This window comes from Marasmius oreades, chromosome 3 (assembly GCF_018924745.1).
Source record: "Marasmius oreades isolate 03SP1 chromosome 3, whole genome shotgun sequence".
Lineage (NCBI taxonomy): Eukaryota > Fungi > Basidiomycota > Agaricomycetes > Agaricales > Marasmiaceae > Marasmius > Marasmius oreades.
This window is the reverse complement of record NC_057325.1, coordinates 3,506,802-3,534,705: the sequence shown is the minus strand read 5'-3', so window position 1 is coordinate 3,534,705 and position 27,904 is coordinate 3,506,802. Positions and strand designations below refer to the sequence as shown.

General features: G+C 48.4%; 10 protein-coding genes across 12 annotated transcripts; 3 read left to right on the top strand and 7 right to left on the bottom strand.

Moving 5' to 3' along the window:
* Window positions 1-4,114: 4,114 nt before the first annotated feature.
* On the bottom strand, window positions 4,115-5,329 carry E1B28_006528 (uncharacterized protein; the record flags this gene model as incomplete). The annotated part of the gene is made up of 1 exon (XM_043151210.1): window positions 4,115-5,329. The coding sequence occupies one exon, from the start codon at window positions 5,327-5,329 to the stop codon at window positions 4,115-4,117; it is 1,215 nt and encodes a 404-aa protein (XP_043012303.1).
* Window positions 5,330-6,287: 958 nt separating this feature from the next.
* On the top strand, window positions 6,288-7,885 carry E1B28_006527 (uncharacterized protein). The gene is made up of 4 exons (XM_043151209.1): window positions 6,288-6,478; window positions 6,542-6,955; window positions 7,048-7,622; window positions 7,687-7,885. The coding sequence occupies exons 1-4, from the start codon at window positions 6,349-6,351 to the stop codon at window positions 7,744-7,746; spliced, it is 1,179 nt and encodes a 392-aa protein (XP_043012302.1). The 5' UTR covers window positions 6,288-6,348; the 3' UTR covers window positions 7,747-7,885.
* E1B28_006526 (uncharacterized protein) lies at window positions 7,856-8,777 on the bottom strand (the record flags this gene model as incomplete). Its single annotated transcript, XM_043151208.1, has 6 exons — window positions 7,856-7,910; window positions 7,972-8,087; window positions 8,149-8,256; window positions 8,333-8,362; window positions 8,431-8,619; window positions 8,676-8,777. 6 exons carry the CDS (start codon window positions 8,775-8,777, stop codon window positions 7,856-7,858), a joined length of 600 nt encoding a protein of 199 aa, XP_043012301.1.
* Window positions 8,778-10,027: 1,250 nt separating this feature from the next.
* E1B28_006525 (uncharacterized protein) lies at window positions 10,028-11,832 on the bottom strand (the record flags this gene model as incomplete). Its single annotated transcript, XM_043151207.1, has 9 exons — window positions 10,028-10,219; window positions 10,271-10,627; window positions 10,681-10,742; window positions 10,802-10,913; window positions 10,969-11,098; window positions 11,160-11,395; window positions 11,454-11,569; window positions 11,629-11,706; window positions 11,757-11,832. The coding sequence occupies 9 exons, from the start codon at window positions 11,830-11,832 to the stop codon at window positions 10,028-10,030; spliced, it is 1,359 nt and encodes a 452-aa protein (XP_043012300.1).
* A 2,323-nt stretch (window positions 11,833-14,155) lies between these two features.
* E1B28_006524 (uncharacterized protein) lies at window positions 14,156-14,814 on the bottom strand (the record flags this gene model as incomplete). The annotated part of the gene is made up of 4 exons (XM_043151206.1): window positions 14,156-14,212; window positions 14,270-14,420; window positions 14,476-14,644; window positions 14,709-14,814. 4 exons carry the CDS (start codon window positions 14,812-14,814, stop codon window positions 14,156-14,158), a joined length of 483 nt encoding a protein of 160 aa, XP_043012299.1.
* Window positions 14,815-16,553: 1,739 nt separating this feature from the next.
* On the top strand, window positions 16,554-18,989 carry E1B28_006523 (uncharacterized protein; the record flags this gene model as incomplete). The annotated part of the gene is made up of 12 exons (XM_043151205.1): window positions 16,554-16,683; window positions 16,741-16,822; window positions 16,881-16,961; window positions 17,014-17,093; window positions 17,145-17,254; window positions 17,309-17,332; window positions 17,390-17,570; window positions 17,631-17,819; window positions 17,883-18,292; window positions 18,356-18,434; window positions 18,487-18,833; window positions 18,900-18,989. The coding sequence occupies 12 exons, from the start codon at window positions 16,554-16,556 to the stop codon at window positions 18,987-18,989; spliced, it is 1,803 nt and encodes a 600-aa protein (XP_043012298.1).
* A 194-nt stretch (window positions 18,990-19,183) lies between these two features.
* E1B28_006522 (uncharacterized protein) lies at window positions 19,184-21,001 on the bottom strand (the record flags this gene model as incomplete). Its single annotated transcript, XM_043151204.1, has 1 exon — window positions 19,184-21,001. One exon carries the CDS (start codon window positions 20,999-21,001, stop codon window positions 19,184-19,186), a length of 1,818 nt encoding a protein of 605 aa, XP_043012297.1.
* A 592-nt stretch (window positions 21,002-21,593) lies between these two features.
* On the bottom strand, window positions 21,594-22,746 carry E1B28_006521 (uncharacterized protein; the record flags this gene model as incomplete). The annotated part of the gene is made up of 4 exons (XM_043151203.1): window positions 21,594-21,965; window positions 22,026-22,406; window positions 22,466-22,577; window positions 22,625-22,746. The coding sequence occupies 4 exons, from the start codon at window positions 22,744-22,746 to the stop codon at window positions 21,594-21,596; spliced, it is 987 nt and encodes a 328-aa protein (XP_043012296.1).
* A 261-nt stretch (window positions 22,747-23,007) lies between these two features.
* Window positions 23,008-24,336, top strand: E1B28_006520 (uncharacterized protein; the record flags this gene model as incomplete). The annotated part of the gene is made up of 7 exons (XM_043151202.1): window positions 23,008-23,115; window positions 23,163-23,220; window positions 23,279-23,402; window positions 23,450-23,777; window positions 23,840-23,910; window positions 23,967-24,039; window positions 24,097-24,336. The coding sequence occupies 7 exons, from the start codon at window positions 23,008-23,010 to the stop codon at window positions 24,334-24,336; spliced, it is 1,002 nt and encodes a 333-aa protein (XP_043012295.1).
* A 144-nt stretch (window positions 24,337-24,480) lies between these two features.
* On the bottom strand, window positions 24,481-27,247 carry E1B28_006519 (uncharacterized protein). Of its 3 annotated transcripts, XM_043151199.1 has the most exons (16): window positions 27,067-27,191; window positions 26,986-27,007; window positions 26,847-26,928; window positions 26,698-26,787; window positions 26,524-26,636; window positions 26,458-26,470; window positions 26,267-26,405; window positions 26,193-26,213; window positions 26,071-26,138; window positions 25,577-26,011; window positions 25,369-25,514; window positions 25,251-25,304; window positions 25,123-25,198; window positions 25,005-25,063; window positions 24,878-24,946; window positions 24,481-24,812 (listed from the first exon to the last, which is right to left on the bottom strand). In XM_043151199.1, the coding sequence occupies exons 1-16, from the start codon at window positions 27,161-27,163 to the stop codon at window positions 24,596-24,598; spliced, it is 1,701 nt and encodes a 566-aa protein (XP_043012292.1). In that variant the 5' UTR covers window positions 27,164-27,191; the 3' UTR covers window positions 24,481-24,595. The 3 variants fall into 3 exon arrangements, with proteins under 3 accessions (XP_043012292.1, XP_043012294.1, XP_043012293.1); XM_043151201.1 differs by adding an exon at window positions 27,204-27,247 and having other exon boundaries at window positions 26,524-26,787; window positions 26,847-27,007; window positions 27,067-27,152; XM_043151200.1 differs by having other exon boundaries at window positions 24,878-25,063.
* Window positions 27,248-27,904: the final 657 nt, after the last annotated feature.

The window sequence follows — 27,904 nt, the reverse complement described above, 5'->3', positions numbered from 1 at the left end:
ATGATCCCCTCCATTAGACGGTGGAGTACGCATAACGAGGTAGAGTAGGTATCGCAGTGCAAGAACAAGGCGGTGTTGCAGAATAGGGTACACCGCCGTCTCTGTGAACAGTACAGAGACGATGGAGTGGTTTCCGAGTCCAAGGAGACGACGAAGGAAGTTGACCTGAACATCCACCAACTTTTGTGGACCATCCCTTGCGACATCGAGAGCCACTTCACACCCACTAATAAGGTGACAGTCGACTAAAGCGGTGTAGAGGTTGCGAGACACTGCAGGGGGAAGGCGATGCCGACCGACAAGTCTGTCTGTCCCTAAAATTCCTTGTGCTGATGCGATGGCAGATTTGACCTTCACGTTGTAGAACTCGGAGAAGATGTCATGATTCGTGGATGAGAAACTGATACCCACGTACTTGTACACAGGTACTATTTCCAACCGCAGTCCCTGTATCACGAAGAAAGGCGGTTGTTGAGGTAACTTCCCAAATATCATAACCTTAGATTTCTTTGGATCCAGTGACAGAAAGTTATCGTAACACCAGGATTCTAGCTCATTGAGATGTCTGCGCAAGCCCTCAGGTGTACGTGACATGATGACCATGTCATCCGCATGCTCAAGATGAGAGATAGGATACCCTTCAAGGTCAGCATCATCGGAATCTTGTGGGAAATTCAGAGTCGCCAGGTATAAATTCCACAGGAGAGGAGAAGCAGGATCACCGATGAGAACCCCAGAAAGGGACTTGAACTCCTCTGATAGTTCATCCTCCAGCGATATAAGGTATGTCATCTTGTCGTAAACACATCTAAGCCAATCAAAGTAGCGACCTGTAAACCCATAATGTTCCAGACGATCCCACAGTGCTGATTGGTTAGTTGATGGGAAGGCGTTCAACACATCAATAAATGCGACATAGAGGGGATCTCCTCCTGCAAGCGTCTTTTCTATAATTGAGCGTAAAATGAACGCGTTGTTATGGGTGCGATAGCCCTCTCGGAAGCCATTCTGAGAAGGGGGAATTATCCCCGCTTCCTCTGCAGCATACATTAGTTTCATGTTCACCAAGAGCATCGCAAACTTCAAGAAACAGCTCTCCAGTGCTATCGCACGGTAATTGACTGGGTCTGATGTATCCTTTCCCGGCTTTGGAATGGCAACAATAAGAGTCGTTAACCAAGCGGCAGGTGCACTCGAGGAGTCCAGACATGCATTGAGAAGCTGACAAATTTCATTGTTATCCATGTCCATGATGCGAGAGTATGGAGTATCATCAATGCCTGTTGTCTCTGAGTGGTGTCGGCGACAAAGATATGTCTTAACGTGCTCTACGTCTGCGATGGTAATGTGTTCATTTAATACCGAAAAAATCGAAGGGGCTGTTGGGGCTGTGCGCGCCTCAGACAACTGTTTATGCTCCTCCAGCTTCACTTTGTTGAAATTTGACTTGTCCGGGTCAGGCGGATTCATTCGAGGTACAAATACACTGTGCAGCTGGGCAACAGTGGTCGAGACAGGAGGTGCACGTGGATATCGAAGACGTTTGTACAATCGCCAGAAGACTGCTGGTCGAGATGAAGCATCCTCCAACTTTGTCAATATACGTGACTGCTGTTGACGCTTGTATGCGCGACCACGATGACTGCTGTGGCTATACGAAGCCCCTCTATTCACTGTCAGCTTCTTACTAACTGTCTCCGTATCCGACAGATCAGTAGTTAGCTTCGAAAGCAGTGGGCAGTTGTCACATGCTGTAGCAGTTGGGAGGGTCAGGCATTGTATCGCCTCCAAGTCAAGTGTAGAATCCAAAGGAAGATGAGATCCTGCCTTGGCAAGTGCATCAGCAGCGTCGTTATGCGCATTGTCAGAGTGACCTTTAACCCAATGCAGGGTGACTGTTGACGTGCGTCGGCTTACCCATAAGGCAATCCTCTTTAGTATATCACCATTCTCACAGCTCCATCCACAGTTAGCATTGCGAGGGGCCCAGTATGTTAGCGATCGAATGGCGTACTGGGAATCCGTGTGGATATGCAATGCTCTGTCTGCAGGTGAATGGATGATGGCCATCAATATCGCATAAAGCTCTGCACGATTATTGGTCTGTGGGCCAGAGACACGGTATGAACCATTGTAAGTACATCCCGGACCAAAATAAATCCCAGACCCAGCCTTACTATCGTATGGTCTCTTGATGCAGGAACCATCTGTATAAACCCTCTGGTCCCTTGTTGTACAATCCTGGCCTTGTGTCGTGCCATAGATATTATCTAATTTGTCCTGCAATGACAGCTCATCCTTCTTCATCAGACCATCCAGCATATGATCTAAGTTAGATTGTACAGGGATGGAAAACTTCGGGCGAGCTTTGTGAGTGGAAGCCGCAGATGACGACATTGAAGGAAAGTTGTTCGAGACATTCAGGGCGTAAGCCATTGAAAGGTACGAGTGGTCTGACCAGATTGTACGATTCGATATAGTGAAGTCACCCACATTTGGCTTGCATGCATCCAACACAAGTGCGTAGTCCACCACTGCACAGTTATAAGAGACAAGTCCTGTATGTAAATCTGTCTTCTTTTGGTGAGAAGTCCATCCGTTATGCGTTCCCGGTATATCCCAAGAACCGTTAAGTAACATCAGATCAAAGTCATCGCACATGCGCAATATCTCCCTACCACGGGAATTAGTTATAGGGTCAGCCGAGATGCGCACAGGATGACTTTTTGTTGGGTACTCCGATCCTGTCCTTGCATTCAAATCACCAAAGATCATGTATGGCAGTTTCAACATGCATGCAAGTGCTATCGCATCCCTCAGCGCTTGCAAAGGGTGTGTATCTGTCCATGTCGACCAATGCTTTCTTGCGTTGACAGGTGGTATATAAGCATTAAAGATAAGTGTCCCCGCAACCTCCACCACCAGAATGTCCGGACTACAAAAATCCTCCCGCAGTACCGGTTTTAAGCAGGCACGTACCAGTGTCGCTACCCCACCAAATGGGGCCTTAAAATCGCCACGTGAAGGTGTTGGTCGCGGTTTGGAAAAAACTATGTATCCATCCAGAGAAGGACAATGTTCTGACGCATAAAGGTGCGTTTCTTGAAGCAAAACAACGTCGTTCCTCTCCAACATCTGCCTGGTTATGTCATCGTCCAGTATCACATCAAACGACCCATTAACGTTCCAGCTAAGGATATAAGAGGAAGGGGGAAGTTCATCATTCTGTACTGGTACGTCCAATGGCATAGATACATCAATATTAGGGAAACAATCTTTTACAGTGGCATGTACGCCTCCAGCGTCCTGCGTCACGTAAGCAGACGCATTCCAGAGGTCCGCAAATAGGCTAGCCTGCTGGAGCGTAGCGAACTCCAGTCGTAGGTATCCGTTATGACTAAGTTTGCCGGTGTAGAGAGGGTGAGGAAGCATTGTCCCGGCATCCGACTGTACAACCTCCATCCATTCCAGCAAACTCTCATTGAACCTTCGATTGCGATGTACTTGGGTAAACTGGCCCAGAATCACTGCAGCTTGTGATTCCTCACAACGCATAGGTGGCATAGGCATCTTCGCCGACTTCAAATGCGCAGTGGGCGACGGAGTTAGTGGATGAGAAGTACTCGCTGAAGATGAAGCATGTATGTCAGGTTGCTGAAGCCTGTACAGAAGAGGCGTGGTCTGTAGCGGCTCGCTTGGTAGTGGAAGACCCATCCTTTGTAATAAGGTAAGGGGTGGCGGTTCATCCGGAGGAGCCGGACATGAGGACACTGTAACGCTGTTGAGACCAGTGCCACTTGTGGGCGAAGCACATCGTGACAACTGTGGGTCTGTTATACGCTCAAAGGAGCTATTATTGTCGTCGGGAAGTGGACCCTCTGACGCGCCCATACTATCGTTGTATTTGTATTCATGTGATCCGACGCCCTCCGCTGTCGGTGTCGAGCGAGGTAGGGAACGATCATTTTCGTGGTGAGTGTCCGCAGACATAGGAGAAGCAGACGAGTGCTGCGTTGCAGAAGTCGCTGTAGTCGGGTTGGCGGAACACTCACGAGGTGCAGTGGTAGCCATGTTAGGGTTAGCAGATGCAGTCAGCACTGCCGTCAGGGCGTTGTTAAAATTCAGCCAGAGGTGCTGATGAGTGTCGTGCATAAGCTGTTGTTGATTGAGCACGACATGAGACATGAGCTGTAAGACGTCGGTGGAGTTCGAGGGGGGAGAGGATGGCGTCGGCGACTGTTGTGGAGCAGATGATGAGGCGGGAGGTGGGAGGTGGTGTTGTACGTGGCTCGGGGAGAGAGGAGGATCTCTGTAAAGCATGCAGCTGTTGCTGAAGATCATCTGTCATCCGTCGCAGGTCATCGGCTCTGTCGTCGACGTGACCGCGCATGTGTAACAGTTTCTGCTCCAGCTGTTGTTCCAGCCGAATGGTATTCCTCTCCACCCTATTGCACCCAACCTTCGCCGCCTCTGATCTATAGACACCTGCACATTTGTCAAGAAGAGATGTGGGGGGATACAGGGGTTCTGTTAAATCAGCAACACTAGTATGACTATGCTTGCTCTTTTTACGTGTTGGACCATCGTCGTCGTCGGATAGTATAGGCGTAAGCGGACGTCGATCCCGTGCATGAGTTCGGAGACGGTCATGTGCAGGATCTCGTGATAATGATGATTCAGAGTGAGACAGGTCGTTGTCGTGTTGTGTTTGAGACATTGGCAGAAGGCGTGCCCTCGCAGTCGCAGGGGAAGTGTCCCGAAGCATGTTATGAAATGCCTCAGGCGTCTGTCTAGCTTTAGGTTGCGATGTGGATGGGTGAGGTGGGGGGGGAGGACGCTGTGCACAAGATCTCGTGTTATGAGGGAGAATCGTGGAAGACATGGCATGACGACCAAGTCGTTGATGAGCATATGTTGAGCCAGTCATACCACGAGGAGCGATGGGCAGAGGATGTGGACGTGAAGCAGAGGTAGATGTAGCGTCCCCAGCTCTTGAGGACGACGCTGTCGGTTGTAAGGTGATATTTCGCTGTTGATCTTGACTCGAAGATGAGACCACCTGAGGTGGCAGGTGGTGTTGTACACCATGAAAAACAAGCCTCGCGCTATCTAGCTCTTTTCGGGCATGACGCTCTCGAACTTTCCAGTGGTGCAAATCGTTGGACGGCAGGGAACCGGAATAATCGTCTTCGTCGTGCTCTATCGCCTTTCGCTTTCCCTTATCCGTAATCTGTTCATCTACTTGCTCCAACTCATCGAAATCCAAGTCTTCCAGTCGCACCGTAGCATTTACGCAGTCCGACGAGAGGGGCTCATATCCGTTGTCCATATTATTCGGCCTTTCACAGGTTTTCGACGATTTTCAAGCGTGGGAATTTTCAAAGGTGGTGGTAGTCAGTGACCCCAATGATTATATAAAGTAGCACATATGTCGGCTATCTATTCAGCTATTGGCGGTGTATGCCTGAAGGTGTTTGATGAAGCCCTGTTCCCTGTGCCTTGGCTACGAAGCGTTCGAGGATGATCGCGATATCTTTTCCAATTCTATACATCCTAATAAACGCCTCCTCGATCTCAATTTCGCTTACGACATGATGCGTCGGGAATACGCTGTTTACAACAGGCTCGAATATTTGCGAGGCACAGTGTTACCCCACACTTATGGATTTCACGAGGTATTTGTAGGTTCTCTTCAGGGCGTTCTCAGTCGTTAAGCTCCTCCCCCTCGAGTTCTTCAGGTGACTCTCCACCGAAAGGATGGTCAATGGATTCATGATGGAGATCGGTCATTCTCTAAGGTCAGAGAGTGCCCAGACGCAGTTAGGAGACCTCTCCTGCTTGTTCGTGGCACGATCTCAACATTGTCTTGATTTTCATCCCCTCAGGTTCGCCGTCTACGTCAAGGACTTTCTGCGCTACGTTATGGCGGAGTCGATCAAGGTGCCTGGACCAAATACTCAAGCCGCTCTCGCAAGTGGCGTTGTACTTCGCCTTCACGTACTTGTATCAAGGAATCACACGAGGCCTTCGGATAGCTGAAGGTTTCTCTCTGGGAAATTATCTCAGACCTTCGTTAGTACTTTCCGAGGCCATATCATGTTCCGTTGTGAATGACAATTGGATGATTACGAGCTCGAGCGCTGATCTTACCTTTGCGTCGATCACTCCATTCTTCCTATTCGGCACCCCGCCATCAACTGATCCGCCACGGAGAAGATTAGAACATTCCAAAAGAAGACCCCTATTTTGAAATTTTATTTACCTTAAATCGTTAGTTTACTTTTTGACTCCTGTAGCTTCAACCACGGTCAGTACCAAGGGACTTGGTGGAACAAACAATCCTGCCCAATGAACACCATCATCGTAGAAGAAGCTCGTAATGTTCATCTCTCATACACCGACAGTGGTCCTCCGAAGATAGACCATTCTACACCGTACACGACGATCTTCGCAGTTCATGGTTCAATGTTCAATGGAGGTGCGTCGTTTAATTTGATTTGACTGGAATATCCAGATGATTAGATTATTCGCATCTCTTCAGCCGTTTTCAAAAAACTCTTCCCACTTTGCAGCCGAGCAAACATCCGTTTCGTTTCAATCAACCGTCGTGGTTATCCTGGATCCACCGATTTCACCGATAAGGAACTGGAAGTGTTCTCTCCCACTACCGACGCAGAAACGGAATCCGAGAAACAGAAACAGAGGGTGGACTATTTGAAGGCGCGAGGGAGGGAACTCCTCACATTTGTGGACACGTTCATCCAGAAACATGATTTACCACCCATATCCAAAGTTGAGGGCGAGATGGGAACGAAGAAGAAATGCGGTGGTATTGCTATCTTGGGATGGTCTCTCGGACATACCGTGACGTTTGCGACTCTCGCCGACCTGGAAGATGCACCGAAGGAAGTACAGGCTAGGCTGGCAGCTTATTTGAGGGCCCATATACTGCTTGGTATGCTTTTCTGGAGTTTTTCCTTTAAACTGAATCAATTCTCACTCACTCTTTTTCTTCTCCACCGATCCTCCCTCACCCACCCCCCATAGAACCGCCAACGATTATGATCGGGAGAAAACCGTTTCCTGGAACTTGGGTTCCTGCTTGGGAGCCAAGCTTCACTCCAACTTCCGCAACCGGCCTTTTCATGGTGCTCGTCTCGGCTTATTACATCCATGGACCTGGAGTCGTTACTCTTGACCCAAAACTTCAAACTCGGGATCCGACTCTGATGGAACATGTTGCGCCTGCGTTGCCCTCTAAAGACAGTTCCAACGTCCCCAGTATCTATAACATGACTCCACAAGACGTCGAAGAGATCGTTTCCTTCCATCCAGTCCCGAGAGCCGACGCTTTACTATCCAGAACGGCAATGCTCTGGTTAGATCTTCATCAGGTGAACTATGCAAAGGCTTGTTATAGTGAGACCGTTAGGAAACGTTTACTTCCCGAGATGAAGGTGGTCGAAATTATCGCGGACAGAACGTCAGCGGTTGTTGCCGGCACTTTTTGGCAGATATGGGACGACAATGAGGAAGAGAAAGAGAAGGTTAGAAAGGTCACTGGGTTGAAGGATGTGAAGGACTTTGTGGAGTTTAAATTGATGAAAGGCGCCAATCATTTTGTGAGTTTTTGTTTCTTCTTTTAGGTTCTTTGTTTATTGCTACTGTTACTGATGAGTGTTTCAGATGCATTGGGATCACCCGCAAGAAACTATGGACCTCCTTGTGGAAATTTTGAACGAATGACTGAATACATTTTATTGAAGTACAAGACAGCAGAGATCCCAATTTTAAATACAGCATGATTTCGAATTTATGACCTTAAATTGCACAGATCGAGGAGGTTAACGAATCTTTAGACCCTAGCAGCGATGAAGCTCGCAGCAGCGGGGGTATCTTGTTGATAATTCCTGAGGAACGGAGCAATATCGTTAATCCAAAGAATATTGAGAAATTGCGGAGGGTACGTACAAATGAGGGGGAAGGACAAGAATCCCATGCTCGCAGATATTGTCGCCAACATGGCAAATAACGTCGGTCCTGCTCGCCGGAACTCCTGCAACGGCTTCGCCGTCGTCTGGGTCACCCTTGATGAGGAAGGGGGGTCGTCAGGCACGATAGTTCAAATAACGGAAGGGAAGGACGCACGAAGATAACGGCAGCAGAAATACGAGCTTGCACAGCAGAAGAGAGCATTGCAGCCGAGTTGTGAACGAGTTGACCACCCTGACTATACCCGCTAGAAACAATTGCGGCCTGATGCGAAGAAAAGTCAAACGAGTGATAAGCTTTCTCTGATCACGGGGCTTGAGAAAAAAGAAAAAAAACTGACATCGGGACAGGCGTTGGCAGCATTGGTCAACTAGAAATAAATTGATGTTAAATTGATTATTGAAGGACGGGAGAAGTAACTATGTTGAAGTAACATACGTCTTGTGCCATATTGCGAGATCCTTCAGGTGAACCGCCCTCCAGGAATCCGGCAATGTCAGCGGGGTAGTCTACCCCGGTGAACGAGAGAGAGCGACCACCGAGAACACCCCGCAACGCAGTTTGAAGAGCAGGCCCAACAGTGGTCCCGATGGGTGCGGGCTCGGTAGTACCACGAGCGAAGAAAACCTAGAACAGGCGTCAAGCAAAACGAACGATACTTGGGGGGGAAAACTGCAACTGACCATCACATCAGCGCAGCTAGTCTGGCGCCGCTCCTCCGTAGGAGCTGCAAATGCAGGAGCACAGAGAGCAAAAGTCGCAAAGGCAAGAAGAGTGCGGAACATTGTGCTGAGAGGGTCACCGGTCCCGGTCAACGTTGGGGGTCGATGGTTTTCGGGTTTCAATAAGAGTCGAGTTATAAAGGTTGACTTCAGGTGTGAACGAAAAAAAGGAAAATACAGCCGTTAGATCATAGGACTTGTCCACATAACAGAGATTTTTCGCGTGTTTTGAAATAATGTAGATGCGCTTCTTCTAGGCCGGGTAGCGTGTACTACCGGAGTCCCGAAATTGTAAACCACTGGAAAAGCTTGCTAGAATATCCAACTGACGCGAGGTGGTATTGTGGTCCCGGATGCAATCCTCTTAGGTTAGAGCGTCCATAGCTGGCCTTGTCTCTCTCGATACTTGTGATACAAGAGCATAATTCGGGTTCTTTTGAGTTCCTGAGTACTGGCATGAGAAGGAGTCCATGTGGAAGAAGTGTGCAAGTCCGGATGGGCGCCAAGAAAATTGCCGGGTTTGGCCTTTAATCGCCTGTTCAACTTGAATCAAGGGTGGTCTGCCATCTGGTGTCTTTTAAGTTTTGGGTGGTCCTCGACGAACCCTGGCAGCCTCCATTTCGACTGCAGGATCATGGTGGGAAGTGGGCTCCTCCAGTCTCCCTCGGCCTGGGCAGACTTAGGCCACCTTCTAGCCGCAAACGAGGGCAGTCATCGATGAAAAGTAACGTAACAGCATCCGAGGGCTCCTATCCCACGAGACAAGTAACTGGTCACCTCCGAAGTTCGAACCGATGGGTTGGAAATGGGGGGTCAGGTGTAAGGCAAGCCGCCGATGAAATTGCACCCAGAAGTAACAGCACCCGAACAGAGAACGACGAGTGCTTTGTTGACGTAACGGGTGCAATTCTTCTGGACTGAACATTCACATTCATTGTTGAACTCTTCAGCCAAACCCGACGCATCCACCCTAGTTCTTTGCTCAACGGCCCTTGTGATAATCGGCATACCATCAATCAAATGCCGGGAGTCAGGATCACAGGAAACTGCGCCGTCGACGTGATTGGGTGGTATTCTTGACTTCGAAAAGTCTTCTGGGACTATGGGAAAGTCGTCTGCCTTTGACCTAAAGAGCTAGACTGCATTGGCTGTAAGATATAGGTAGCGTTGAATCGATCTCAGGTCAAGAACACACTCCCCTCCTTCAGGTTGGCCGTAGTAGAAAACCAATATCTTGAGAATCCTATAATGTACAAAAGTAATCTCAGGTCTACACGGATGTCAAGAATTCAACGTTCAGCACTCAACCCTCATCACGGTAACGGCTCGCGACTGCTCGACAGCCTGTTCAGGTGAATATACACATCCGTCCCAAACCCATCCATTGAAATCAACCTCAAATCTCCCCCGAAATATCTCGCGTAAAGTCTACTCAACGGTAAACCGTATCCAAACCCAGCCATCGGTGCTTTAAAGTCACTGGCGCGAAAATCGTCTTCAAGATCCTGGGGCAGAAATTAAAGATGTGAAAACAAAGCGGAAGAACAACAACTCACTTGTTCAGGTCCTAATTTCATAGTAGTGTACATATACGTCCAAATCAACCCCATCGCACTACGAGGAATTCCTCCACCCTCATCGCTAATCTTGATAGTGATGTCCTCTTTGCCCTCCACAACAATGACTTTAATATGAGGGAAATTCTCCTTGTGGGTTCCATGCCGTTCCACGACGGCTCTTAAAGAGTTCTTCAAAAGTTCGAAGACGATATGAGACAGATGGCCCGGCACATATGGGAAAGTGAGGTCGTTGGGACATATAAGCTGTACCGCGGGAGATGACAAAAGTGCGTAATGCTCCTCGCATACAAAACGCGCGTTTTCGATCGCTTCTTGCATGATATCACGGACATTCTGAAAACCTGATTCAACCAGATATCAAGAAAGCCTAATAGAAGGGTGCCTACCGCACGGGTACAGATGATACCAACGTAGTCTGGATGGGGTTCTTGTCTGTTGAGGGCTACGTCTTAGAAAGTAAGGATATGTGAGTTGAAGTTGTTCCCGTGCAGATGGGTGACCACCCACGCTGCCCAATCAAGAACCGTATCCCAATTCGCGACATGTAGAACCGATCTAGCCACTGCTGTATATCCAACTTGATATGTTTCTCGTTGCGAGAGCGTTTCCACTCAAGAACCTATAGACAGGAGGTTCAGCGGAAATAAGTGTTGCAAGGTAAAGTAGAAACTGACGCCTTGAGCAACAGTCGATACGGTGGGATCATGGCGGGTCTTGACTGCCTCCAGCGTCTTCGTGAAACGATGGTTGTAGTCGCGGATTTCAGGTGGCCACTGAATGGACTGTTTAGGAGCTGCATAGTATCTGAGCGTACACAAGTGGAGTGAGAAATGTGGATAATCTCATCGATTATGTATCCACGGACCTTTTCTCCACCGGCACTCTCATTTTGACTTTGTCGAACGCGCCAGCACCGTCACCTCCGTTCCTGTGTAGATTCGCAGCAGGTACATCGTTGCCGTCGACCATCATGTCGATATACTGGTCGAGCGATGGATTTGGCGTAGTTTCGGGTAATGACTGTTCTGGCTCGGAAGTCGTCATCAGTGCTTGACGTATTTCTGGTTTCAAGGGCGGTATTGGGGGGAAGGATATTAACTCCTGAAGGGGGAAAAGTTTGGAGTCAGAAAGAGCGCTGAAGTCACGCTGTATGACCTACCTCGAAGCTTTGGGCATACCAATTCTTGACTTTAATTATTGAAGGCATTCTGTTCAAATCGTGGGGTAGTTCGTCGAGTTCTTTGACCCGATGAGCGAGGCGAACAGGCAATTCCCCTGGAACAAGCGACTCAGCGTATGTCGATAGCGTAATTACGCAGTATAAAGCTCTCTACCTGCAACAAACTGACTCGCTTTCAACAAAGTTCCTTGACTTGGATTGTGGCCGAACAAAACCATTTGCTGGAGAGAGACTGAGCGCAAAGAAGTCAGCACTGAATCTGAAAAAGAAAGGCGGTGGTACCTCCGGTCTGAGGAAACGAGGCAAAGTGATGGATTTTATCCCATAACGCCGATGTGATTCTAAACGCTGCGGACATGGTGGTGAGAGTTCAAGAGGAATAACGGGAAAGAGGACATTTCCGAGCGAGAGATGACGATCGAGCGAAGAAAGGGGAAAGAGCATGTGATTTGGATCGGGTGTCCTTTCATCGTTTGTCGGTATTTGGTCCCCACGTTCCATGTAAGTCGTCTGAATGGCAACTGTCGCACAAAGCAGTTAGTGCAGCCTCTAGTGGGCGTTCCGACCTATCCGAGCTCTCCACAGGTAATCCGAGCAACCTGTTCGATAGGTCAGAGTAGCAAGTGCTCCTTATTCTCCAGAGGAACCGGGAGATTCAGAATCATTACTTCAATACGACCGTCAAGTCAAGAACTTCTAAGGTATCAATCATTATGGCGCCATACTTCCCGGTTTTATCAAGTATTTATACCTCTCCTTCATTAGGCGCAATTTTTAACCCGACTGTGCCGGCCACGCTAACCTATTGTGCAAACACACGTTCAGAACCTTCTACTAGCCGGCTATGTCTCCTCAATCTGGCGCGAGGTACGGAATTCAGAGAGGCGTTCATATTCAGACTGTCTCCGTCGATTGCCGCGCCAGGTAACTCTTCTCCCAACTGGGTGCCAGTACGCCACTTCCGGCAGATGCCAGGAACGTATTTCACGCTTTTACCTCCTCTTACGGAGGAAAAGAAACGTCAAGCATGATAGAGCGACGACGGCTGTCACCCCTCGACCACACCTTCTGCGATTGTGCCGTTCTGACGCCCTCTTCCTTCGATGGTGACGTGTCATTTGTGGTTGTGTCCCGGGGCATGGACAATGCCGATGTCGACGTCGATTCAGTGTACATCCACTCGTGTACAAGAACCATAGTGGCGTAAAGTGCGTCGCATTTTCGTCGCTCAAATTCATGTGCATGAACGACATTCAATGTTCCCGAGAACGTTGCGTTTGTTGACCTCGGCATTTTACTGAAGCGATAATATGAATTATGTCAGTTACCAATGGGCGAAGGAGGTTAACAATACCTGAATATCTATGAAGTCCTTGACATCCCCCCCATGCATCGTTGCTGCCGCACGAACGAGGAATGAGTCACCTATTGGGTAGTCACTCACTGAATCTAGGCCCATGTCCATGATGCGATCCGTCCATGATTCCCCCCGGTAGAGAGTTACAGAAATGATGGTGTTTTGAAGCCTTACAGCGGGAGGTTGTCGGATGAATGATACAGACGAGAGGAGCAAAAGTTAATTCACAGGTTCTGAGTTGCTGCATCCCTAGTAACAGTCGATGCGAGAATGGAAAATCTCTTGCTCTTGATGAAACCTCCGGTGTCTGGATAGTATCGTATCACAGTGTTCTGGTCGAGACACATCATCAGGCCCTCGTGGGGGTTGGGATTGACTGCGGGAAGTACATGAAATGTCTGAGAATCCAGAGTTTGATGTGGGGGGTCGATATTTGACGTCAGTTTTGCGAGTGGTGCTAAAGTCTAACGTGATTGAGAATAAGCATCTAGACCTAGGTACTCAAACTGTGTGTTCAGGTTTCCGCTGAGAAATGCGGACCGTCATAGCCAGAGCAGGGCCGAGGATGTCGATGAGGCCTTGCAATTGAGGGTTGGCGAATTTGAAAGTTGTAAAAGGAAGTTGCCCTGGAGTTTTTCCCCGCACGACGGATCTGGCATGAATCAACGTTCAACGTTCAACGTCAACACCTGTACCGCAAACGGACAATAGCTCCCAGCTTCCCTTCCCATTCCCAATCGCCGCCGCATCATCTCCACACACCGTTTTCTATCCACGTCAACGTTCCATCGTATGGTCAGCACCGAAGGACTGAGTCCCGCTCCTAGCAAGTTCATATTACCATCTGCGACCAATCGAGCTCGGAGCAAGTGAATCCCGCTGGATGTGCTTCCGGCCAAGGTAGTGCGAGAGTAGGTTCAGAGCCTCGAAAGGTCCGAAGGCGTCAAGAGGCTTGAAGGAGAGGAATAAGAACATCCCACTGTCGATGAACCGTGTCTCATTCTTCCGGTCGCAAGTACCGTTCGTATTAACGTGGCGCAGCTTCAGCTACCAACGTGACGAAGAGAGCTCGCTTCAGTGTCGAACATGACGGAAGTCAGGGCGTACTTTATCGAACGCAGGGAGGTTGACACCTACAAGGATTCTTTGAATCACGACCAACTTTCACGATAAATGTACAAGAATATTTTAGAAAAGTTCGTAATACCCATTCAATGGGTTATCTTATCGCCAAGTGTGACAAATCCACGAAATATCCGTCGAAATAGACCAGTGGGACAACACCACAAAACGTGTAGGAAAATGCCTACTTTGAACTGTACATTCAAGCCCCGCAACAAGCTTCCTTGTGAGGATTCTCTGCATGTCCCAGTGTATCGCGCTAAACCGGACATCAGAGATTCATGGGAGGAAGAACGAGAAAAGTAAAAGCACTTACACCAATAAGGAAGTGCCCAGCATAGGTTCCAGCAAAAAGTATCAAAATCACTCCACCGTTGTAGTACATTGCCAATAACATGAACATATAGCCAGCACCGAACTGGACGGTATGGAATAGACTGCGGACCGCCTGTTGGGTATAGGTTGGCCTAGATGCATGATTCGTTGGTCGGAAAGCAAGCAGACAGAGAGTGTGACTCCTACTTTATCGCAATTGTCGTGCTTGAAGTCTTGTTGACAAATGGTTCGGAACTTAGGGCTATGGCATGTTGATGTGTCACGATACGCCTGTCGTAATCGCGTCCAAGGCGGCGGACACCTTCTACCAGTATCACAAGGCAGAACAGAACAACAAGCATCCCCGCATATGCACCTATAAGAACAAAGCGTAAGTCCTGAACAGGATGAATGGGGGATTGCCGATAACGTAAACGTACCAACCGACCGTATATGCCAATTCCGTGAAATGAAACAGGCATCGACTGTATACCAGTTCCAAAGCATAGATATCTTGCAAGCTGGTCCCTCGCTCGAGGATGACATAGCGGAGTGATCCATTGCACTGAGAGTGGTAACAAAGAGAACGAGGAAGTGGAATTCACGATGAAATGAACCTTATAGAACAACAAATTTACTGATGTTTGGACAGGTCAAAGGAGGGCGAAAGGGCATGGACAAAAAAGTTTTCATCGCCAGGGACGTCCAAACTCGTTATGGGTTCCGTCTTGATCGTGCGCCAAGCCTAATAATGTGTGGCCTTTCCAGACCTGCCCTATCCGTTCAGCACGTTCTGCTTCGAATATGGCGCCGGCCCGGTCACCACCTAAAATATGCAGCAGCCAATTGATGCATCGGATAGCTCTGCATATCTGTGATCTTGCATGCATACAGAACTTCTTAGCATTCCTCATCGATTTCCCGAGTCATTCCCCGAGTACGATAGAATCAGATCGATAAGAACCAACGCGGCGGCGACAAGATGAATAGAATTGGCAACGGTTGAATGACAACGCCAAGATGTTCACCGACTAGCGAGATCCGACCGAAGAAAGGAGAGGAGAAAGTGCGGGAGCTCCGGTGACTCGTTTCCTTGGTGCGAGTGGGTGGGTTGATCGAATTGAGGTGACCTTGAACTCAGATTGACTGTCGTGACGACAAAACGGTAACTGAAGACGGATGGTTCAATTCTAGTTGTAGTTGTAAGAAAAGTAAACTGACGCACCATTCGGCGAACGACTGGCAGTTCCACTTCCAGATAAATGAGCTTTGAGACTTGACGCATACTCCTCGTAGGCTTGAGGGAAGACAGAAGCTGAGAGTGGTTCAGTTAACCGAGGATATACTTTGAGGACAGGAAGAGGGAAAAGGCCATGCACAGTTGATGGGGGGAAAGAAAAGTGAGACGGAACTCGAACAATCTGTGCCATCATATTTATACCCGATGCAAAATACCGAGGCGTGTGAGCACATTTTGCTTGCCGACAATTTGCGATTGGTTGCTCAAATACCGTGACCGTGGAATTGTGGTAGATCCTCTCCTTCCGACAAATCCATCCGAGAAGGCAAAGACAATCGATACTGTACTAACACCGCTAGGAGAACACCGGTTCCAGAGAGACCGGGAGTAACACCCTACCGTATGTTGGCCGCACCGTATAGCTTGGAGCTTCGGTGAGTCACATAACGTGCAGGCCTTCTCTGTTCACTAGAATCGTCTTCTGTGCCCTCGTGAGTGATGCTTACGATGAACGAGAGGAGGTGTTGACTATCTAACGGGAATGGGCCCAAGATTCACAGTGGTCATCGGAAAAGTCTTCACCTTGCTGCTCAATATCACGAGGCACTGCTATCCCAAGCAATTTCTCGAAAGGCCACAGTTAGCTTCTTTTGACGTTCGGATTGAATGCGTAGGTGGTAATTATATTCTAAGTTACGTCCATGCCGATTTTGAATTGACATTCAGGCCAGGGGATTGACATCCATCTTATCTCAGTTCAAGATATAGCCTATGAGCCCTCGGCTTGAGCCTGACGCCCGTATGGACGCATCAGAACCTCTTTAATCTATAGGTCAGGAAGGCCAAACACAGTCCTTCCTCTTTTCTATGTCTTCTCGGTAGATTTATGTCCTTCGGATCTATTGTTGTCATATTCGACCCCAAACGTTTCAAACTCTTTCCCACCCTCACCTTCATGCAATTTGTGGGGTCATGTGGAAGACCTCTATAAAAGCCACCCCATCAGCGAAAAGCGAAAAGAACCACCCTACTACAACAAGTGAGGATGGGGACCTGTCCACCATTCTATATTCTCCTTATTCTGGGGTTACTTTCCTCTCCTGCCCGTGGAACCATTTTCGATAACGCTCATGGCATACCCGCAGGAAAGAAGTATGACTTCATTGTCATTGGCAGTGAGTTTCCCTCTATTCAAGGTTGTTCAGTTATCTGACTACCATGAATCTACACAGGCGGGGCTGGAGGCGCTGTAATCGCTAACCGTCTAACGGAAAATCCTGCAACCTCAGTCCTGGTCATTGAGGCTGGTGTCTCGTACGTTCTGCTTCCTTTTTCTCCTACGCGGGATGTCTGATGAGTCTTTTCATGACAGAGATAAAGATCAATTGAATATCACCGTTCCTTTCTATACCACTCGTCTCTCTCCTAACACTCCATTTGACTGGAACTTCACGTACGCCCAAACCGTCAACGGCACCTGCCGTAGTATTCTAATTATACTACAGAACTGTACCTCAAACTCATCTGAACAATCGCGTCCTCACGTATAACCGAGGATTTGCTCTCGGTGGGAGCACAACCATCAGTACGATGCTCTTTATATGCTATAGTACGACGGCCTGAGCGTACAATTCAGATTCTATGGCATACACGCGTGGAACCATCGACGATTGGGATAGGCTTGCTAAACTTAGTGGCGATCAAGGATGGTCTTGGGATAGCATCTTCCCCAAGTATGTATTCAAGGTGATTCAAACTTTTGTCTAGCATGCCGTGACCACCGCTCACTGGATTACCTAGAACGAAATTTTGACTCCTCCTGCAGTGAGCTTTACGTTACGCACCTCAACTCGGGGCATTATCACTCAAGTATGTTCACAGGACGGCCACGACGTTATGGAGAATCTTGACCCTGCCTTCCACGGTACAGTGGGTATCACTGGCACTAGTCCTCCTGGCTTCCCGACTTCCATTGACGACAAGGTTTTGGTGACTACCCAAGAGCTCAATGGGGAGTTTCCCTTTAACCACGAGCCGAACAGTGGGAAGCACCTTGGAGTTGGTACGTATTGCCCCACCTCGCCCCTTACCTGGGTTGTGATTGTCTGAAATCGGTTCAAAGGCTGGCAAATTGTCACCGCTCGTGGTGGCGAGCGCAGTAGCTCGTCAACTTCGTATCTCGGACCCAAATTCGTCGTTAGACCTAACCTTGATATAGTCTTAAATACGCGTGTCACAAGGATTCTCCCTGAAAATGGAGGCAACGGCGACTTGACGATTCGGACTGTGGAGTATGCACAGACGGCTGATGGTGCGTCTTCCTTTTCATCTCATTCCTGTGTATCACGTTATGCAAACAATTAACAATTTCTAGGCCAAAGACAAACCCTGAAGGCCTCGAAAGAGGTTATCCTTGCTGGTGGAGTAATCGGAACCCCGCACATCCTCCTGCACTCTGGTATCGGTCCTGCCCAAACGCTCTCCAAACTCGGTATCGCCTCATTAGTCGACAATCCATCCGTCGGGGGGAACTTCACTGACCATCCTGGGATCAGTCAAGCTTGGTTTGTCAACAGCACCGATACATGGGAGCTTGCGGTCAGGGATCCCAAAGTCGCTGCTGCTCAATTAGTAGAATGGGAGAAATCAAGAACGGGACCGCTCACCCGACCTGTACAAAGCCAGTTGGGGTGGTTGAGGTTGCCTGAGAACGCGAAGATATTCCAACAATTTGAGGATCCTAGCGCTGGCCCAAATAGTGCACACTTCGAGATTCTGTTTGCGGTGAGAATTGAGGTTTTGCTCCTGCCTGCTGGACACGACAATTGATTGCTTTCGCTTGTTTAGAATGGTCTTTCTGACTTTCCGACACCACCAAAGGGCAACTTCATGTCGATTCTTACTGCTGTGGTGGCTCCCTTGTCTCGTAATTCCATCAACTACTCTCCATTTGGCGTACGCTAACTCTTTTATCCTAGGTGGTTTCGTGCACATCAATTCAGTCAACCCTTTCGACAAGCCTGTCGTCGACACCAACTTTATGGAGTCCGAGTTTGATCTTTTTACAATGCGCGAGAGCCTTCTCGCTGCCCGCCGATTCCTGAAAGCATCTGTATGGAAAGGCTACATACTTGAACCATTCCAGCACAGTAACTCGGAGACGGAGGAGGAGTTGAACGAGTACATTCGTAACAATGCACGACCCTTCTGGCATGGTGTAGGAACGGCTTCTATGACCCCCGAAGACGCCTCGTACGGTGTCGTAAATCCAGATCTGAAGCTCAAGGGCGTGAAAGGTGTCAGAGTCGTCGATGGATCTGTTTTCGTGAGTCACTTCTTCTTATGCTTGACTAGTCTGAACGCAGTACTGATTCTCAATTATTTTCTCTAGCCACTCGTCCCAACGGCGCATACCCAGGCTCCGATATACATCCTGGCAGAGAGGGCGGCCGACATAATTAAGAAGGAGTGGGATTTGTGAGAAAGGGCTGTTACCTTCTCTTTTCTTTCAGATATGTAGCTGGAATCAGACGCCGATGCACGTTCCCTTGTTCAGTAGTAATCTGTTTACCATTTTGCTTGAAAGTTTTCTACGTGGAGCACACCGGTCCTTGGATGAGCTATAGTCAATTACAAAAGGAGTTCAGTTTTCTTGTCATACAAATTGTTTTGGTCCTACGTTAAGTCCTCTTCACCGTTATAACCCAAGATGACATGTTTTGTTGTCTGAATCTTGATCGCTAATCCTTCCGCCTGTAAGTTTGTCCATGCTTCGTGCAAAGCAAACACATAATCTGGGTCGATCAAAATGAGGTGGACCGACTCAAGCCGATGTTCTACATCGATGTGCCAACGTGAAGTCACCATCTTATGCAATGGAGTCGCTATCGGATACGAATGGGAGCTGGGGAGCTTGATTTCAAGTTGCCGTAGTCTGGGAAGGAGACCAGGCGAGGACATCTCTCCATTGACGACCCTAGGGAACATCATCTCCTCCATGAACCGCTTGCCCAGAACCCTTTTACTCTCTACATTACTCTCAAGCTCGTGGACCACCATTTCCCTGAGGTTATCTCCAACCTCAGGCAACTTCAGTAATCCCAACAATTCGACTTCGGAGATCCAAAGCCCTTTTAGTTGCAACGAGGTCAAGCTGCACTTGGATCGCCTAAAGAAGTCGATGAGATCTTGCTGTGGCCAGAAAGCTCGCCTTCTCTGACGTTGTTCCTCGCCTTCCCCCTCTTCGGGCTGACATTCATCGTTCCAAACTTTCCTCGATACATTGGACACCAGTCGTAGAGTATTGAGCTTCGGACATGAGATACCAGTCAAGATATCTGATAGACCTTCGAAACCACATCGGTTGTCATTGGGAGATATTTGGCGCGCAAGAATCATCACACCGAGGTGGCCAAGCTGCGGATGGAGTTGAAATGGAGCTGACTGAAAGTCAGGGTGCTGCAGAGCGGAGGAATGAAATGAAGTATAGTTGCCGACGGGAGATCCTGGAAGGGCGAATTTGGCGACTTCGAGGCCTTGCCCACATAACCTGACGGCTCGCAGTACCGTGTTGCTTCCTTCTGACGTATTCAAGTCCAAGAAACGTAGCTGTGTCCACGGAAATTCCTCGTCAAGGTAACAGGCTGCGATGCAGAGTCTCTCCAGACGCTTAGCGTTCTTGAAGAATTTCACGTTCAACCCGGGGAGCAACGTATTTGCGGCCTCACTGCAGCCTGTTAAATCGAGCTGTTGGAGTAAGGGCATTTCTGGACATCCCATTAGCCATTCGAAAGATCTGGGAAAAAGTGGTGCATTCGCGACTAGCGTCACTTCACCCCATTGGTGACAATATGACACGAGCAGCTGAAGAGGGGAGCTGCAGAGGAAATACTGTTGAAGGTGGAGTGGCCCTCGCAGGTAAATGTCAAGGTAAAGGGGAACCGACTGTGATCGCTCAAGATGCATCTGAATTGCGGCATTTAAGCCAGGATCATCCGCGTAGATTTCGACGTGAAGGTTTGCCCAGACCTGAGGTGTCCGTAAAGAGACTAAGCGCCAGTGCGTGCAAACGAGGCCCAATTCCACAGCCCTCGACTTTAAGCCGGATTTGTCGCCAGATCGAATTGAAAAATAATTGACATTGGGTGTGAGGGAAAGTGTAAGAACAATGCTGAGTATCTCTATGGGTAACTTTCGGATTGGCGAAAGGACGATGGATGCGTAAATTTCTTCCTGGTTCTGGAGAAATCCGATCCTGTTAATCAAACGTTCCACAGTTCGAATATGTTCCAAACGCTCGGTCTCTGCTTTCACAGAAAGGGCGTTGATATACGCGGTTTCTTGGGGTGAAGGGGCATGACCTGACCGAAGAATAGGGATCAAATCTGGAGAGACTAGTGTCCTGGGATCCAAACTGTACGGAGAAGCGTTGAAGTCAGTGAAGCCCACCAACTCATCCAGCAAGCCTAACCTTTCCGATTCCGAATCCATCATATGGTTCTCCTCGATGCACTAAAAGTATGTAAACCCCACGAAGCTTCTAGTTGAATGTTCGACTTTCTTTCTCCAGGTCAGCGCACTGTCCAACGGTCTAAAGAATCACACTATATGATCAAGATATAAAAAAATAAATGTGAATAAAAATGCTTACTAGTAGCAGATGAATTTATGTATGTATTCAATTCTTTCATTCGCCAGACAAAAGCACATAGATGACGAGGACCTTATGAACCATACAAAGGGTGCCGCTAAATAATTGTAGTCGGGACGAAGCAAGAGTCTCGGTTAATTTGTACTCAAGCCATCCTGACTCTTACTTTCCTATCACGCCTCGAACGGACCCAGCCAATATCAATCATCTTACAGCACAACTTCAACGCCGAGGGAGCATGTACGATTTGTAAGAACTGAGAAATAGAGGGTTATTCTACATGATGGGTGGTAAGTACTAATTGCCGTACTCGTTCGTGCTCTTCCCATTTCCCAAGTTTCAGGGATAAGGATACTTCTCTATCCAGTGCTTTGCAATTTCGTCTCGCCGTGCCACCCAAACTTCAGGTTTTTGTGATATATACTCCATGAATCTTCATCGAAAAACACCCGGATTACCTCGCGAAGAGCAATGATATGAGGGCAACTGGGACTCACTTCTGAAGGCTACGAAATCTACCTGGACGACCGATGATTCGGTTGTGTAGTCTGACCTCTCGTCAGTATCAAACAGACTGTGGTATTGGAAGTACACTTGCCCGACGGACATCATCTTTGGCATTCCATCCAATCCTTCTTGATATAACTGGTCAAAGGTTTCCTTCAAATGCCAGAAGAAATCATCAGACGTTGACCATCCCGATCCTTGACATAAAAAACGGTGGTCGTCACAGTCAAGACTGTATGGGATAATGAGGAGGCCATCATCTTTCGATCCTTCGGTGGCAAGCGGATTTGCCACCCAGAACTGTAAGTGATGACCAATCAGCTCTCGGGCTCTGCATCCTCTTTTAATGAGATCACTGACCGGTAACTCGTCAGCGAAACTATCTGAACTGTACAGGAGTGGAAGATTACGCTCAAGGTGTTCTCGAGCAATCAGCTGTTTGGAGTAATTGCTACCTCGGCCAAGGTACCATCCAGCTGGTATGCTTCGGTCTCCTGTTAGCTGTTGAAGGCGGTCTACTGCCTCCGAGACATGTTTGGCTTCCTCTTCGGGTGGCATATCAATGTATGACCTCCACCGGTTCCCATGACATGCAATCTCATGGCCTAGTTCAGGGAGAAGCTTCCCATATTCTGGCGCAAGCTCGAGTGCTCGAGCCACTGCAAAGGTTGTGAACTTGTACCCGTATTTCTCGAAGAGACGTATGATACGAGGTAGCCCTTGCCGGACACCATACTCGAACTGGATGATAAGTGAGTCTCGGTGTCACCGTTGGTGCTGCTATCGGAGTTGGTGCTAACCATAGTTTCTAGTTGTTGGTCGCGTTTTCCTTTGAGCGGAATCTTGTGAAAAGCTTCGTGCAAATACCCTTCGGATTCCTTGTCACCATTGACTAGAGTGCTTTCTCCGCCTCTGATCGCGGTGTGAGTGGTGCCCAATCTGTCGAATTGACTACGCACTCTTCGAAATTAACGACAAAATTCACCGCAATCTTGGCACCATTAGGCCAACAATCAGCTGGCGTTTTCCAGCCGTACCCTATGAAATCGCGGGGTGGGAGGATATCAGATGTAAGTGACATTGGAAGTGGCTGAAAGGTGTGGAACTTCCATCCTCAATAATTATCCATCTTCACTCAACTGAGTCAAGGCTATGACTTTCTCAGGCAATCCCGGCAAGTTAGGGTTTCTAACCTCGGGAACCTTTTCGGCAGGCAGGCCTGTACCTAACTGCCTAAATGAATTCGCAGATATCAGCAGGTCGAAAGGGATCTTACAGCAGTAACGTTACAAATGGGGCGACATAACCGTTCCCTCAAACTGTCTCGTTTGTTGGCCTCACAATGTCAAGTCGCTATTCAGAATATCTCCCTGAACGGCCCATGGTAGGCTATGGCATGAACCAACCTGATCCACAGTGGCCCAACGGTGCGAAGATAGCTATTTCGTTTGTGCGTATAGCGACGGTGCCTTTCCTATCCATGCTGATGTGGTCCAGGTTATCAACTGGGAGGAGGGTGGTGAAAGAAACGTTCTTGAAGGCGACGACGGCTCAGGTCAGTGTTTCGCCGGATACTCTAACTACCTTCGTTTCCGACCTGCCTCGTTACCTAGAAACTTTCATTATCGAAACTCTTAGTCAACCATCTCGTATTGGAGAACGCGATGAGATGGTCGAGTCGCAATTTGAGTATGGACCGCGAGTTGGACTTCCCCGTCTGATGCGGCTTTTCAAAAGGTGACGACCCGTTCCTTCGGTCGACTATTTTACCGACTAGATCCAAGGTATAACATGACCGCAACCATGTATACTGTCGCAGCGGCTCTGGAATGTGCGCCTCACTTTGGCCCTGAACTGGTCAAACAAGGGTTCGAGATCGCTTGTCATGGCAATCGTTGGATCAACTACATGAACGTATCGCCCGAAGAAGAGGAAAAACACATTCATCAAGCAATCGACCGACTTCAAAAGTACACGGGAGACCCTTCCGTACCTCGAGGTTGGATGATAGGAAGGCGAAGTAATGCAAGTCAACGACTGTATTGTCACGCGGCGAAGGAGAGAGGGTTGGAGTTTCTGTATAGCTCCGACAGTTACGGTGATGATTTGCCAGTGAGTCGCATCTGCGAATTTTACGCCTGTTCTTTTCATCGTCAATGTCGATGGACTTGCAGTATTGGCTTGAAAGTCCTTTGGCATCTGAAGGCGAACCCGACGAGGGAATGCTTATCGTTCCCTATAGCTTGTGAGGAATCATTTCTCTACGTCATTTCGCCATCCGTGTCAGTGCGCTTTTTTTAGGGATTGCAACGATGTCCGTTTCGTCGTTCCTGGATCTGGATGGTCATCGGGAGAAGACTTTTACAAGCATCTTGTATCTTTTTTTTTCCTTTTCTCTCTAACACCAAGTGACTGAGCACGATTGATTTAGGTGGACACTTTTGATGTACTGTACGAAGAAGGAGAAGCCGGCCAAGCTAAAATGATGTCCATCGGTTTACACAATCGGTGCATTGGCCGCCCAGGACGACTAGCTGCAGTTGAAAAGTTCATGCAATATATCTCCAGCAAGGAAGGGGTATGGGTAGCTAGGCGAGACGAGATTGCGAGACATTGGAGGGAACAATTTCCTTATTGCGCTGAGAGATGCCAGGGCAGGGTGATTACTTAGCGCCTTAGAGGAATGAATCATCAAATCATGTTGTTGTGGACGGGAGGAAATGCGGGTGCGTGGAAGTCCCACTTGTTGAAAGGCTTCTTTTGGGGGGGTATTTTTGGATGAGAAATTCCGTGCATGCTTCTATTCCAGCCGGGGCATTGGGTGATAACTTAGTATACAATTCTTGACAGCTATAATACTGATCAGGCTTCTCAATACAAAAATTTATCTCCCTCGTGGCAACAGAGCTATCTACACGCCTGCTACGGAACTACGGAACTACATACCCATTCTCGAGTGATTTCTCATCACCAGATGTGCGGCGGAAATCGGCAGCTAATCGCTTATTCCTCTCCACTTCGTCGAGAGCATCAGCCAAAGCTTCAAACTTGAGTTCCTGGAGCATCTCTCGCTTATGTTGAGGGAGCGGCCAGATCTTGTAAGATAGAAAATATAGAACTCCAGCGATGAAGTAGGTGACTAGGAAACTAAGAGGGAACCCGCGGTGAGTTTGGAGGACCCCATACAATTCGAAAACGTAAAAAAAACTTACGATACGTCAAACATCCGCTTCGCATCGTCGGAAATATTGACAGTCGTTGGTGCGATCTTAAAAGCGAACCTGCAGGGGTGCACAAATGTAGAAGTATGCTTAGAGAGCAGGTCAAGTAAATTCTCACCCAGGCATACAAGGAATGAGAGCAAGAATCGTGACTATAGGTGCACGAATGTTCCAACCCTGAACAAGAGAAAAAAAGGTCAAGGAATAGTGTAGGTTTCCAGAAGCAAAGTACTCACCCTTGTATACCAATAGAATCCACTTGGATGACCGACATACAACTCTTTCGTAACGACATTCCCATTGAATGTCAGACTTGCGGCTGGGGGTCAGAAATGAGCCGAAGAAGTAGGATATGAACCCATACAAATAATCGACGCATAAGATGGCTGCGCCAGGTGCCAGCCAGTATCCGTATCCACTTGAAAGGATCGACCACTTATCAGTAGAAGGGTTGATGGAATATCGAGCGAGATCAAACATACGACAGAAAGGCCAAGAAGGTCTGACCGTTCTTTAAAATCTTCCAGGGCACCATCGCCAGCCCAGCCAAGCAAGCAATGAATTGGCCTCGCTTAATCGTCATATATTTTGGAAAGAGTGCCGTGACATCTGAACCGAAAGGCAAACACTGGAAACAAATTTTTGTCGGTTATTCATAGGTCAAACGGGAGCGACTGATAGGAAGCTGACATTCGTGGCAAGGTTAACAGCAATGAGCGCAAGCGCCATACTGCCAGATGCTAGAAATATGGCAAATCGGGCGCCGGCGTTATGAGGATACTGATCAAGCATTTTCTGACAGAGATCCCAAAGATTCCAAATCGGCGTCCCGTACAGCTCCTGCGAAGCAGAAGCCGTCAAGATTCCATATAAGCCAGGTATAGCAGAAGCAAGCGGAAACATGAAAAGTTGCCCCCAAAATTGATCGCTGGGCTTGCGGGCGTAACGCGCTATGTCGGCTTGATTGACCGTCAACGAGGATATGGTCCCGAATCCGCTATTGAAGGCTTGCATCCATAACCAGCCTAGATCTGAACCGGACCGATTGACGGATTTTTGTGAAGGAAATTTGACACCTCCGTTCCGATGTATCCACCAACCTAGAATTCCGTGCATTGCGATGAACTAAGTCAGTCGAACAGTCAGTCGGAGGGTAAGGAGAAGGAGGAGGTCGATAATCTTACCACTATGACTGACTTCGCAGCGTAGAACCACTTCAGGTCTCGAGGATGAAACAATGTAAGGCATTGAACTGATAGATCAGGGTGACTTGAGAGGTAGAGATAGGAACGCAAAAACCACTCACATATGAACCACGCTATGAAAACTAGGAACGAGTCAATATCGCCATCAATGAAGCTGTTTAAAACTGTCCCTTACAGGACGCCAGTTGTCGGGTTGTGACGCCAGCCGACACGGGAAGGTCATTGGAGATGTTGGCCCAAGAAGGCCATATGCATTGCAAACACACGTCCACCAAACGTCCGGCGTAAAATGTAGTCACGCCATTCCATATGATCTGTATTCCAATGAATACGTAGTCGGGCTGAGATGAGCGAAGGTTAACTGACACAGACAACAGCCCTGCAGTTGAGGTGTCAAAGAAGAGTTAGCAAAGTGCAGTCACGTGGACTAACCTCATAATAACAGCCATGTAGCTCCCCCACATTCCCCAAGACGCACGAGCAACTATAGGGAACCCAATATGATAGCGAGCGGCGACACGCCCATTTGCAACGACCAGAAAGGTCTGATAGACGTGATTTGAGCGAGAAGAGAGAGACATATGGTCACAGCGACAAACAACATACACCGATGATGTGAGAGACGTTGAGGGCGAGCCAAGCATGCCACCAGGGGAGACCGAGACTAAGCGTTGCACTTCCTGCTGTCCAAGCACTCTGTGTTTTGTGTTTTGAAGATTAAAGAATAGACTTTCGATATTGTTTCCTGAACGTACTGCGTTTGCAGCATGTGCTGCCCAGAAATACGCGTAAACCCAAGCGGTCCACTTCCGTTCCTCGGGGGGTGTCGGGTCCAAGCTAGTTTGTCAACTCTCAAACGTTCGATACTTTTGGAGGTAACGACTTGATAGTTACTCATGGTTGCTCCATTGACGACCTTGGAAGCGAATCTGATCGTCAGCACGAAGATATAGCTTTCGTTGAGCACGCACGCACCCTCAGAGATGTACTGCTCCTGAGGTACTTTCAAGCCAGTATGTATGATCTGGAAGAACTTGCGGAAACTAAGACCTGGGAAAGGACTGGGAATCATGGACAACTAGGACGGGATAGGAATCAAGGCTTTCTCTTACCCCGAACTCTTTTTATCATCATCCTCAAGGGAGGTGTAGGTGAACCCAATTTATTCTGGACGGCAATTTCCGACCCGACTAGTAGTCACAAACGGTTCACGTGTCTGTCCGCACTACCGAAGTCGTGTCCTCTCGTCTGACTCTCAAGGAAAAGAGTCCGAAAAATCGTTCGTGGTTGGTCCCACGAATTCAAGTTCATCTCGGCCCCTGTCAACGGAGCTTCAATACATATATATTGTCAGCGAACATGTCTTTTTCATCAAAGATACACAGCACAAAGTCGGATGCAGACTGCAATATTGGCAGACCCGCGTAGGGCTGTTTCGAGCATATTTTCGCATTTCCCGCTGCTCGGAGAGATCCGTACACAGCCCGACCCCTCCGCGATGGCCGTCTTTCACTTGTTCGTAGGGTCGCCAATAAAGTTGATTGGCCACTTGGTATATTGAAGGTGTTTGTTAGACTATACTCACTCAGCTTCCTATCTCCCTGGGTTTGACTCTCCTCTCCTTTCCCCGGGCCCAAACGGTGTTACTCCAGATCTTTAGGAGTGCCGCACAGTATCGGGTGGAACCGAATCATTGCGTGGAGGAGAAGTAAGATAGCTCATTCACTTCATGTAAACACATGGATAAGGCTGGCAAGTTAAGACCGCGCGCCTCGTCGAACCAGGACTTGGAGGCGCGGATTGGGATGCATTC